Raw genomic sequence first — 12,802 nt, forward strand, 5'->3', positions numbered from 1 at the left:
TCTGGGTCATTTAGTCAGATACTCCTACTTCGAGTCTGGATTTTCAACATATTCAAGATTTTAGATTAGTGTGGAAGAAAAGATCAGGTGTGTCACAGTCTGAGGAAAGAAGCTGCTCACTAGTCTGGGGTTGTGATACAGATACTACAGATACAATACACCAGGGTGAGGCTGGAGTGGTACTGGCATTTAGCATCCTTTGGTCTCTCTGGTATCACTGATTCTCAGTAGATGGGTACAGATGAAGTTCTTGACAGTTTTAATCACCTGCTGCAGAGCTTTCCTGTCGTGGCCACATTCTGTGCCAGTTTGTTATGTTTGTTTGTGATGATGCTCTCTAATGCTCTTCTGTAAAAGTGAACAAGAACTCTGCAATTCTTGGGAATTTTGCCTTAAGTTTCCATACAGTCATTTCTGAGCTTTTTTTTTTTTACATTGTGGACGTGTGTGATGATCATGACAGCTTCTCTGTGATGCAGAATCCTGGGAACCTAGAACTGTTTGTCTGCTCCACCTCAGATCCACTGACTTAGACTGTCAAGCCTCCGTTTTTCTTGGTTTTGTTGATGTGGAGCAGTAGGTTGATACATCACTCCAGTAGATTGTTGCTTTCGTTGTTTAGGATTTGGTCTGACTGGTCTGAAGGTCCGCTGCACTTTTTCCTAAGTCGTATAAGTGTATTTCTGTCGCATGTGATACATGCTTCTCAATGAGAAATATAATGGCTATAGCAGCCTTGCTTTTGAAATATTATCCCTTTTAATACCTGTATCAACTAAAATTTAACCTGAAATAAGTTTTTGGATGGTGAAAACTGTCTTTTGACTGAGCTTTAGCTTCTTTTACCCAATTTATCACAGAGAGAGTCTTTTACATTCATGTATGTTGGAATAATTAGTCATGACATTTCTAATCAAAGCCACTTACTTCTGTGTATTTATATATATTATTATACAGCATGTTATTCAGTGTTGTTTTCATTAGCCACTTGTGTCACAGACCCTTTGAATGGGAACAATGAGTGGTGCTTCTATGAACTTTATTTCATGGGTCCAAGGACAAAAGAAAAGCATGGAAAGAGGAAACCAGACCAGCACAAAGCCAAACCCAACAAGAGCAACACAGAGCAATAGACTCCCATGATTGCCCCCTCCCGGCCCACTTACATACAGGGAAGGTTAGTCTTGATCTAGGATTGAGAGAATGAAGGAAGTCTGTTTGCTTTACAATACACAAATAAGCTCCAATGCTGTGAATCTGCAGGAGAAAAAAAAGAAGAAGAAACAAACTCAAAAAAGCAAGATGTCTTTGAGCTAAAGGCTCAGGCAAGGAGCCACTAAGAGAAGATAAGAGAATTTCCATTTCTAATCTTTTCCACTGTTTGTGTCGTACTGACTGCTATCATCATGACTGGCCATATTTTAAATAGCAAAGCTCAGGGATTAAGTGTTAAGTAGAAAGTTAAGTGTTATATACTATATATATGTACATGTAAATAACACATACTGGAAATTCTGCTGATTTAATCTCTCACTTATATATTTTATATTCAGAACTTTCTGAAATATACAGTACATTTAGACAAACACACGCGCGCACACGCACACACAGAAACAATTTCACTCTAAGTAAAAGCGTTGACTGGTTCAAAGCTGCAGACAAAAGTATCAATGAAGGTGCAGTCCACTGATTTTACATGGAAATTTCCTTGTCATAATTAGTAGTATTCAACCTGTTGCAGTTGCATAATACCTGCTCTGGGCCTGTGGATATTCTCATTCATCCAGGTCATGGTTATCTCAAGGAAATTCAATCGAATGCAACTGGACTTAGTTATTTGTCTTTGAAGACGTTTCACCTCTCATCCAAGAGGCTTCATCAGTTCATGCTCGCTTGACTAGGCTGGGACTAGTCCAACTAGCTGGTGTGGAGACCCAGGTATTTAACCTCTGTGGAGGCATTCACATGACCAGTGGTGTCATAAGCTCGTTTAGTGTTCCATTGTGACAAACGACAGTCGTTGAGACAGTCGTTGGGGATGGTAAAGTTGGTTTCGACTTCGTTACTGCTCTGTTGTGTTGTAACGACAGTCGTTAGAGTCACATGGGGTCCTTTGTGAATGGCAGTTTTCCTTAGAGGCTAAGAAAAAACCATCTCTCAACAGAGGAGGAGGTCTGCGACACCACCTATCTCCAATTTACAATGCTGTCCTTTCATCTCTTCCCAGGAGATTCCACAACTTAGCCTCTAAGGAAAACTGCCATTCACAAAGACCCCATGTGACTCTAACGACTGTCGTTACAACACAGCAGAGCAGTAACGAAGTCGAAACCAACTTTACCATCCCTAACGACTGTCTCTCAACGACTGTCGTTTGTCACAATGGAACACTAAACGAGCTTATGACACCACTGGCCATGTGAATGCCTCCACAGAGGTTAAATACCTGGGTCTCCACACCAGCTAGTTGGACTAGTCCCAGCCTAGTCAAGCGAGCATGAACTGATGAAGCCTCTTGGATGAGAGGTGAAACGTCTTCAAAGACAAATAACTAAGTCCAGTTGCATTCGATTGAATTTCCTTGAGAATACCTGCTCTGGTCTAAGAAGTGACATTACCTCATTATTTTGACTGATTTGTTTGTACTTTAGTGAAAAAATGGCTATGAATTCCTCCTTGTCCGATAAAAGAGCCACACCATTGGTTGTAGCATTTTAGTTTCAATGATACATGACAATAATGCTCATCAATAATGCTTATCACAGCTATGTCATCAATACTCAGATTTACTAAGGTCTTTCTCTATTGACTAGTGTAGTAATTACTCTATCAACGTTTAGAGCAAGGAAATAGCCAGATGCTGGATCACAAAAAGTATAAATAATTAAAAAAACAATAACAAAACCGTGCTCTGTGTGCTAATTATCTTGTATTCCCACAACAGTTTGACTTTGGTGATGTAGCTGTCCACCAGGCCATCCACACCATAGAGTACTGTCTGGGATGCATCTCCAACACAGCTTCCTACCTGCGACTCTGGGCCCTCAGCCTGGCTCACGCACGTGAGTTAAAGCATGCATGAACAACCAAGCACACACACACACACATATCCTTACATCATATATATATACACACATGCACCGACCATGTTATATTCACAGACTAAGTTACCATTCTAATTCATTCCGAGTATAAGTTACCTCTCTCTTCACCCTAATATTTCATGATTTATTCATTGTGGGGACTTTCATTTTGTCCACATAAGTAAGGCAGGTCCTCACAATGTGGCTATGTAAACTGATTTTTGTCCCCACAACCACGGGAGTACATGCATACACATACACACACACATACACATTTCGATCAGACACATCCTGAAAGGATTATTTAAAAAATATAAGCTCAGTAATGCTGAAGTTAAAGATGCCTGACATATTTTGTAAACCTTGCTGTCATCACTGTGTGTGCAGAGCTGTCGGAGGTGCTTTGGTCCATGGTGATGCACCTAGGTCTGTCCTCCCGGAGTGGGGGCGGGTTCTTCGGCCTGTCCATCATATTCTCCGCCTTTGCCACCCTCACTGTTGCCATCCTGCTCATCATGGAGGGGCTGTCAGCTTTCCTGCATGCCTTGCGTCTGCACTGGTTAGACACACACACACACACACACACACAAATATTTCTGTGATTTATACAGCGGGTAAAATAAGTATTGAACACGTCACCATTTTTCTCAGTAAATATATTTCTAAAGGTGCTATAGAGGTGAAAATTTCACCAGATGTTGGTAACAACCCATGCAATTAACACATCCAAAGAAATCAAACCATAGATGCCCATAAATTAAGTTATGTGTAACAAAATGGAATGACACAGGGGAAAAAGTATTGAACACATGAAGAAAGGGAGGTGCAAAAGGGCATAGAAAGCCAAGACACCAGCTGAAATCCATCAATAATTTGAAAGCAATCCTGCCCCTTGTCAGTGCAAATCAACATCAGCTGGTTCAGGCCCAACTGATGGCCTATAAAAAAGGTTCCTGATTACCAAGGTGTCACACAAGAAACATCTCATGATGGGGAAATGCAAAGCATTCCCTCAAGACCTTCACAACCTTATTGCTGCCAAATATACTGATGGTATTGTTTATAGAAGGAATTAGCAGGTACAGTTGTTTCAAAGAAAACAATAAGTAATGCACTGAACCACAGTGGCTTGTATGCACACTCACCACGCAAGGCTCCATTGTTGAAGAAAAAGCATGTGGAAGCTCGTTTAAAGTTTGCTGCGCAACATTTAGATTGGCCTGTGAAATACAGGGAGAATATAGTCTGTTCAGATGAGACCAAAAAACACACATCCAAGAAAACTCTCACTTGGTTTCAGAGAAACAAAATAAAGCTGCTAGAATGGCCCAGCCAATCAGCTGACTTGAATCCAATAGAATATCTATGGAAAGAGCTAATCCGAGTTCATAGAGGAGGGCCATGGAGCCTTCAAGATTTGGGCCAAAATCACACCTGAGCAATTCATGGGACTAGTTTCTCTATACAGGAGGCATCTTGAAGCTGTCATTACCAACAAAGGCTTTTGTATGAAGTATTAAATAAATTTCAGTAAGTATGTTCAATACTTTTTCCCATTGTGTCATTCCATTTTATTACACAGAACTTGATTTGTGGACATTTCTGGTTTGATTTCTTTGCATTTGTGGATTACTTGGGTTGTTACCAACATCTGGTGAAAATTTCATGTCAATAGCACCTTTAGAAATATATTTACTGAGAGAAATGGTGATGTGTTCAATAATTATTTTACCCACTGTATTATACAAACATACATATGTATATCAGTACCCACATATACAGTTTACAATGCAAGCTCCTAAATGTGTTGCATATGTGCACATTTGCAAATTGAATTCATATGCACACTCACACACTCATGTGCGCAAACTCTCAGTAAATATTCTCATATGCCCACACAATGAATCCCATATTGATAGAAAACATACACCCAATGAGCTGTCACTGTTCACCTCTTGAACCAAGTATTTCTGCCAAAGCTGTAGTTCTTTTCACATGCACATGAGGAATGTTAGCAACATGAAACATTCCTGACCGAAGTGGTTTACCAAAGTTGAGACTCCAGATAACATCACACCCTCCAACTCCATCGCCTCCTAGCACCACCTTCACCCTGCTGATCTGCCAGTGTAAATTGCACTGACACAAAGGGAAGCCTTTGGTTTTGGAATATGGAACGTTGTCCAGCATAGAAAAGTCATGGATTACCCTTGAACAGGATCACTATTATATGATTACTATTGTGAGATACAGCCATCTTATAAAAACATATGTATTAACAGTATTATGTATTAGTAGTATTGGGGGAATTTATAACTTATAACTTTACCCTTCAGTACCCCTCAGGGTAGTGCTTTTCAAAGGTATGGGAATTTTATGGGTGGAACTTGTAGCACTGAACATGATTGGTCGAATACTTCTAGCATTTTATTTTAGCCTCCATTTTTGTAAATCTCAAGCCACAAACCACTTTTCTTTGTTGATTGTGCTTTGACACTTGAACATGGCATTACAAAAGAAATCACACGATAGCTGAAGCTCTTATGGATATTGTGTCATCAGTTTTAGATATTTGCACGCTCAAATTAATGTGTAAAAACAACAGTTGCTTTTTTTGTACACATGAGTAATCCTTGCCAGTCTTCAGACTGTAGTGGAAATGCAGTACAAATTAAGAAAAAATAAAAGTAGCTACCTTGGGAGAGACAGTTTTTTTTAATATATATTCTCATTTTGGTCCTTAAATAAACTCAGCAACATTTCTGTGAAACATTTTCATAGACCAAAGAGAATTTTTTGTCGACATTAAAGGTCAGAAAGTCACTAAAATTATGATCGAGAATCATTGCTTGAGGACTGTGGTAAGTCACAACAAAATTCATGTTAATTTGTTAAACTGATGGATCGGCATCTCCTTTATTAGGTCCCACTGAACAGGCGGCAATAAAACAAAGTTCCAAAAAGTTCCAGTTCTATAATTGTTTTATGTGTGTGTGTGTGTGTGTGTGTGTGTGTGTGTGTGTGTGTTTTCTATTTTTTGGCAAATGAATTGCACTCTTAATATGTAGGGACAAAACAAAAAGAACAATTGCACTGAATGAACAGTGCAAAGGACATTGGATTATTTACATGATATAATTGTGTTTATATAATTAACACAGTATCGCAGCACCCCTATGAGGAAGTAGGGTGAGATCATAATGATGTTGCCTTCATTGTTAAACAGAATGCAGAGCAAACAGTAATGAATCAGTATCCTCCATCACGTGTGAGCAATACAAACAGCAGTAAACAACAGATTAGCTAGCTACCTGGTTTGTTGGCTTCCTTACACTCTGACATATCGTCTGGTGTTCCCAGTGTTTTTACCTAACCGGGAACACGATGTAAAGTGGATATGTGAGCTAATTCACAAGTATCAGTATGTCTAATGAAGTTTAGACATTTTAGCAGAAATATTTCATATAATGCCTTTTAAAGCAACAAGTTTATTTTCAGTAATTGTTCTGATCTGTTTCTTGCTATTATCACAAATAGTGAGAGAGAATATCTTGAATAGAAGCTACCTTTCTGCTCTCTGTCTGATGCTGTTCCTGACACAGATGTCTTTTATCCAGAATGTGTTGTTCTTCCAAGAACTCTGCAGTATGTGTTATATAATCCCATCTATCTGTCTTACACGTGGGCAGTCAACACATCAGCATCTGCATATAGCGGCAACAACAAGGACTGGTGTAATATCTTTAAGAAATGGCTGATATCCTTAGAAGGTGCCCTCAGCTCCTGTTTGCATGCATGCAATGGACACCCTCAGTAGATATTGTAGTTGCCTCTGAAGTCTCTGAACTTCGCAAGCAGCTACAGCAGCCGATTTAACAGATTAACACACTTTAAAGAGAATAGAGGAGTAAACTAGCACTGTATGTTTGCAAAGACTTCTGTCAAGCACAAATCATCTGAATGGCAATGGAGACCAAAGCTCTTACAGCGTATTTGACAAAACAAACACTACATCAAGTAAGGAGTGATGAAAATCTTTTCACTGCATGTGCGGACATACCGCTAAGAAGTCATTTTTGTTTATGTTGCTGAAGTCAAACATGATGGTTCTTGCCTGAGTTCCCAACTAGAGCTTTGACTTGAATGACCATTCCATTGCATCATGCATCAGAGAGGATGCAGTGCAGTGGCCTGTAGTACTTATGCAGACTTAGCAGGAAAGCTCTGAAAGTCAGCTGTAAAAGTTTAAATAAGAAAGTTCACATGAGACCAACACCGTGTGAAATGGCGAGCTTGAGAGGAAGAGTCTCCTGAGGCGTATTCGCACTAAACAGAACTGAGCTCAGTGCTTTAGTCTTTACAAAGCGATTCCATCAGTGATCTTCTCTAACACTGGTGAATGCATAAACTTCCTGTGGCTGTGCTGTGAGCTGTCAGGCTCCAGTGTGTGTAACTGTGTGAATGTTAGGCACTTTGTTAATAAAGCAGCAGTGTGTCGGCTCAACAGGTCTCTGCTAAGGTTAAAAAGAGTAGAGGAGCATTTTTCACAGAGGTGAGTGAATGGGAATCGTCGTGTTCAAAGTAAGCAGCGGTAAACCTGGACCCTCTGCTCTGCTGTCCACTCTCCTCACACACATGCTGATGAGTTATCTGCACAAACACACACAGACACAACACACAAAGTCGAGTGTAGTGTGTGTTAAGAACAAGTCTTTTTTTCCACCTCCACTGCTGTGTGAAGAAAGAGATGAGAGGATCTCTCATTTCTTTCTTCTTTCTAAGTGCTGCCCCCTCACAGCTCCAGCAGGCCAAATATTTGCCACGGCTGGAAGACATTCCTGGGCGCTCCCCTCACTCTCTGAGGCCAGGAACCAGCAGGAACCAGTCATCCTCTCTTAGTGTTTTCCTCTCCAATGAATACATCAGAAGCTGTCAGGGTTTGAGAATTACAGTATCGGAACACTGGCTTTCAAATTTGTCTTACAATACGTAACTGGCTCTTTCTGGATTGTTTTATCACAGTGTTTTATTAAATTGTGAGATCTGCTGTGATATACTGTCTTAGAAAACAGAATGTCACTGTGTATTATTAATATATTTTATTTTGCTTAAGCTATGTAAGATGCCCTTTTCATTTTTTTTTTTAAAAAAAGTAGCCCTTAATTTATGAACTTCAAAATCAAAACGTTTTGAAAAAATTCTGCATGGATCAACTCTCCTGTGATCCGAACAGTCAGACACTCCAGAATGGATTTTTTTTTTTCCCTCAAACTGATCAACTTAATCACATGTTCATTGAAGCAGTTCAGGCATCTCGTTTTACGGGTTGAGATATATGAGGAGGTGTCAGTGACAGCTTGGCCTGGCTCTCAGCAGCCATATTTGGCCACAGCAATCTGTGTGTGTGTGCAGACCATAACACTGTATTCCTCATAAATGTCCAGTCCAATGACTCTCAGTTCCTTTCTACATACTGCTGTCGTATCTGTGTGTGAAAACGTTTGAGACATTATATTCTGTACAAGTAACAAAGTGAAGAGTTCAAGGACTTGAAAAGATTAAGTTGTTCTGCTGTTTTTATTGGCACTTTGCCAAAGTAAACATCTGGTCTGTTCACTGTGCAACCCTTTATGAAGGGTAGCTTGCTAGACAAATTTAGTACAGTATGAGTCTCAAATCCCTACATCAGCAGCATAACAAGCAGACAACACATGCTGCCAGACAACACATGGAAACAATACTCATGTGTCTGCTGGAATGAACCAGTGCTCTGCAGTATGAGTTTCTTATAGAGACACAGTAGCTTCAGAAGAAGAAGAACAATCAGCTTTGTTGACAGTATATATATTTTTACATACACGCACTGAATTCGTCTTCGACCCATCCTTAGTTAAATTACACGCAGTGAAACACACACACACAGGAGCAGTAGGCAGCATCGGGTTAAGTGGGTTAAATGCCTTGCTCAAGGGCACATCAGCTGGCTAATGGAGGGGAGGGAGCATTTTTCACATTAATCATTCCACCACACCCACATTTTTCCTGCCCGTCCGGTAGGGGAATGGAACCGCTGACCCTCTAGGCCACGGCTGCTTGTAGAATTACAGGCATGTATCAGTCATTCGCAGTCATGTACAGCTGATAAGATTGAGACTTTTGTTATTTTTATCATTTCTGGTTTTTTTTCCCTCCTACATTTTCAGGCCTGAGCAGAGAAAAATTCCACTGTTGTGTGGGAGAGTTTTACTTTCACTTACTGTACTGGAATGTGCCCTGCCTTAAAGACGTGATAGCCACATGAATTGTATCATCGTTAGTTATTTTTACGAGAATAAGACTAATGTTGTTGAAGTAACAACGCTGCACTGCAATCTTGAGCTTATACATACCACCTCTCTTGGTTTCTAGTGTATGTGAGGGATGCTAGACATATTTCCATTTTTACTTTAATCGGAATCAAGTGTTCAGGTATCTTGCTCACCTCTGCAGCTATCAGTCCACTTTTCGTACTGACTTGTCTGTGCTGAACTTGAACTAACCACCCTTCTAAGCCGAGCCGCCACATACTGAGCTCAATTTGAACAAGAAAGATCTAAGTATGCAAGAGCTACTTAGCTGTGAAAAGGACCTTCTTTCTTTCTTTCTTTTTGACATTTTTGTCTTTTGTTGTTTTGTCTTCTGGTAGTAATGTTAATTATTTATTGAGGTCTTCAAAGCCATTCTTTTAGTATTTTTATCAGAATGGTTTTAGGGATGGCAATGCTGCTTGTTTGGTTGCTCCATCGCAGTAATATATCTCAGCTATTGGAAGGGTTACCATGGAATTTTGTTCAGCATTCAGCATGAATTGCAATGAAAGTGAAAGAAAGTGACATATTTCGTCATTGGAGGGAACTCACTCCTATGAAATTCGTGCTCTGCATTTAACCCACCCAAGTGACGTGCACACACACAGCAAACCCGGGGCAGTGGGCGACCACGTGCAGCGCCCGGGGAGCAGTGGGGGTTAGGTACCTTGCTCAAGGGTACCTCAGCCATGGACACCGGTACGGGGAATCGAACCAGCGATCCACCGGTTACGGGTCCGACACCCTAACCGCTGATCCACGACTGCCCCCAAATGAACTGTAGTTTGGTAAGCACCTGACTTGTGACGCCATCATCAGGTCAAAACTCCAGTTTTTACAATACCTTGGGTTTGACTACCTCCTAAACTAAAAACATTCCCATCAGCCTCAGGTGGACTCTGTGAAGCTGTCAGACACCGTTCATGCAGATTTTGATAACCGTGCACACACTGGCAGTGTGTCCTTAAAGGGTTGGTTGTACACACAGAAGCTGACGGATAGCTCAGATCCTCACTTGTTTCCTGTCAACATACACCTAACCAATCATTGCCTGAAGTGTGAGTGATTGTCAGTTTTCAGAAGAGAAAATGAGGGCTCACTGTAAAAAAAAAAAAAGATTCAACATGTGCTGGTATTTATAATGTGACTGCAGAACAATATGACTCTCTGAGTATCTGATCATCACGTTCCTCATTTTCACAAGAAACTCCAGTTTATAGAACAATGAATGGATGGAATGGATGTATTGTTACCTCCTGGCTGTGACTGTGAATATGTTATATTGAGTGGAGAAGCTGTCCTTTTGGAAAATAATGAAATTGTCCTTTGTAGGTTCCCCATTCCCACGTTTGTAAGGGCGGATGAGTCACATTTGTTTTTTATTTACCTGGCTGGATAATACGGGTCAAACACTGTATCTATTCCATTGTGGGATTTAAATCAGATACATTTATGAAGTTGCTTGGACAAGACTAAAGTGATTCTGCTTACTGTCCAAAGCTCACTGTCAGTTTTATTACACATGGTATATTTTATTAACTGACAGTGTTTCAGCTTTAGAATGATGTTCGGTTCACAATGACAGAAATAATATTCAGCAGGAAAACTTATACTTAGGCATTTTTGTTGTGTGACATGTATGTATTGATACATATAACTATTCCTGTTAAATCCAAGTTCTTACCACCACCTTCTCCTTGTCCTCCTTTTTCAGGGTGGAGTTCCAAAACAAGTTCTACTCTGGCCAGGGCTTCAAGTTTGTCCCCTTCTCATTTGAGAGTATCCTGGAGGGACGATTTGATGAATGATCCCGCCTCAGCCCCACCAGGATGAGCCAGTAGAGTCCTCAGCCTTCCCCCCAATCTGTGTATGTATGTATGTGTGTGTGTGTTCGCATGTGCATGCATGAGATCAAGCTTAGTCCTCTTGCATCCTCTAGTGGTCACTTGTGAAATTATTATTGTTTCTGAGCAATAACAGTCCTTGTAAATGGTTTTTCCAGTGACCATATACCAAGCTGTACCCATACTGGAGCTTCTATTCCTGTGACACAGTACCATCACTGTGCTCAGCTCTCAGTATGTTCACTCCCACTGTAATAACATTTCCTCTGCCAGCTTCAAAAATATGTGTTACCCGTTACATTTGGCAAGGTCTGTGTCCTTATAGATGAATTTGAATTGTAGACAAGTTGAAAAGTCTTTTATCTTTAGATCACATTGTGAGTGGTTTGCCAATAAATGCCCATCTAAGTGATCTGCTGTAAAACTGTCATTTCTGACTAAACTACTTCAAAACCTGTGTCCCATGGATCTACCTTAAGTATTTGCACAGCTTAGAACAGTGAGGCATTGGAAAAACCTTATCCTGCTTGTGAAGAAGACTGTAAGACACACTGTCTTCCTTCTCATGTGTAATCAGAAAATCTTTAACCCCAGCAGAAATATTAACTCTATTTGTACTAATTGTACTGCACCTCTGTAGAAACACAAGACAGAAAAATTCTATGTTACATTTATGTACAGTAAGAATACCTTTCATAGGCACATACAATATTAAATCAGAATTCCTTTATTTATCCCTGGAGGGAAATTCTTGTAAAATGCCCAGTCATGTCAATTGCTGAGTTCTCTGAATGTGGTGACATTACTAAAAGAAACACAAACCAGATGAAATCTATTTGGAAGAGAAAATTAAAGGATGAGGGATCTATTTATCTGCTGAGACTCTGTCCTCTGCCCGCATTTTCTGATGTCACTGTGTCTAGGCAGGTCAGGGCCCTATAAGAAATGTAATGACCAGGTTACATTGTGTCTCTGTCTCCCTCCTCTGCTTTCTGTCATGGATGTATAAAAGCTACAGCTCCATGTGTCTGTTTGACTGGAGGGGGGCTGGGCTATGATGTGCTTCAGCACACAAAATCTGGCAATGTGGCACTTTCCATTTGTGTGGAGGTCACAGTCACTCACAGTTAGCATCCAATCACAAGTATGTGTCAAGGGAATGAGGAGTAGCCTATCACAGCAGAGCAGTATTGCCCAATCACAGCACACTAGGGCGGGACTAGGCAGGAGTCCTTAAAAACTAAAATGTTTCTCTTATTCACTGCTGAGCTCTTGTTAAGGCAGCTCCCTCTCTTCATTGACTAGCTCAGTTAGCCACTGCTGCTCTCTCTGTTTCTCTCTCTCTCTTCCCTGACCATTGAGCCAGGGAGGAGTGTTTAAAAACAGCAACCTATAAATTCTGCATAGTATGTCTTTAAGATGAACTGTAAAATTTTCTTGTCTACAGACCAACGTCATACACTGATTCACCACACTGTTCCCCAGATTACTAAAGTTAAGACCTAAGCTACTGCCTAGAAATCAATCT

The 12,802-nt window shown here is 40.5% G+C and overlaps 1 protein-coding gene across 6 annotated transcripts in view; it reads left to right on the top strand.

Moving 5' to 3' along the window:
* Positions 1 to 11,985, top strand: part of atp6v0a1b (ATPase H+ transporting V0 subunit a1b) — a 41,614-nt gene extending 29,629 nt beyond the window's left edge. For 4 of the 6 annotated variants that reach the window (XM_046377514.1, XM_046377515.1, XM_046377516.1 and 1 more), the window contains 3 exons: positions 2,945 to 3,062; positions 3,471 to 3,642; positions 11,145 to 11,985. In XM_046377514.1, the coding sequence (XP_046233470.1) occupies positions 2,945 to 3,062; positions 3,471 to 3,642; positions 11,145 to 11,238 (384 nt within the window). In that variant the 3' untranslated portion in view covers positions 11,239 to 11,985. Of the gene's footprint in view, positions 1 to 1,057; positions 1,178 to 2,944; positions 3,063 to 3,470; positions 3,643 to 11,144 lie in introns of all 6 variants that reach the window. The other 2 variants (XM_046377512.1, XM_046377513.1) reach the window with 1 other exon arrangement.
* Positions 11,986 to 12,802: the final 817 nt, after the last annotated feature.

The sequence above is a fragment of the Scatophagus argus genome, chromosome 21 (assembly GCF_020382885.2).
Source record: "Scatophagus argus isolate fScaArg1 chromosome 21, fScaArg1.pri, whole genome shotgun sequence".
Taxonomy (NCBI): Eukaryota; Metazoa; Chordata; class Actinopteri; family Scatophagidae; genus Scatophagus; species Scatophagus argus.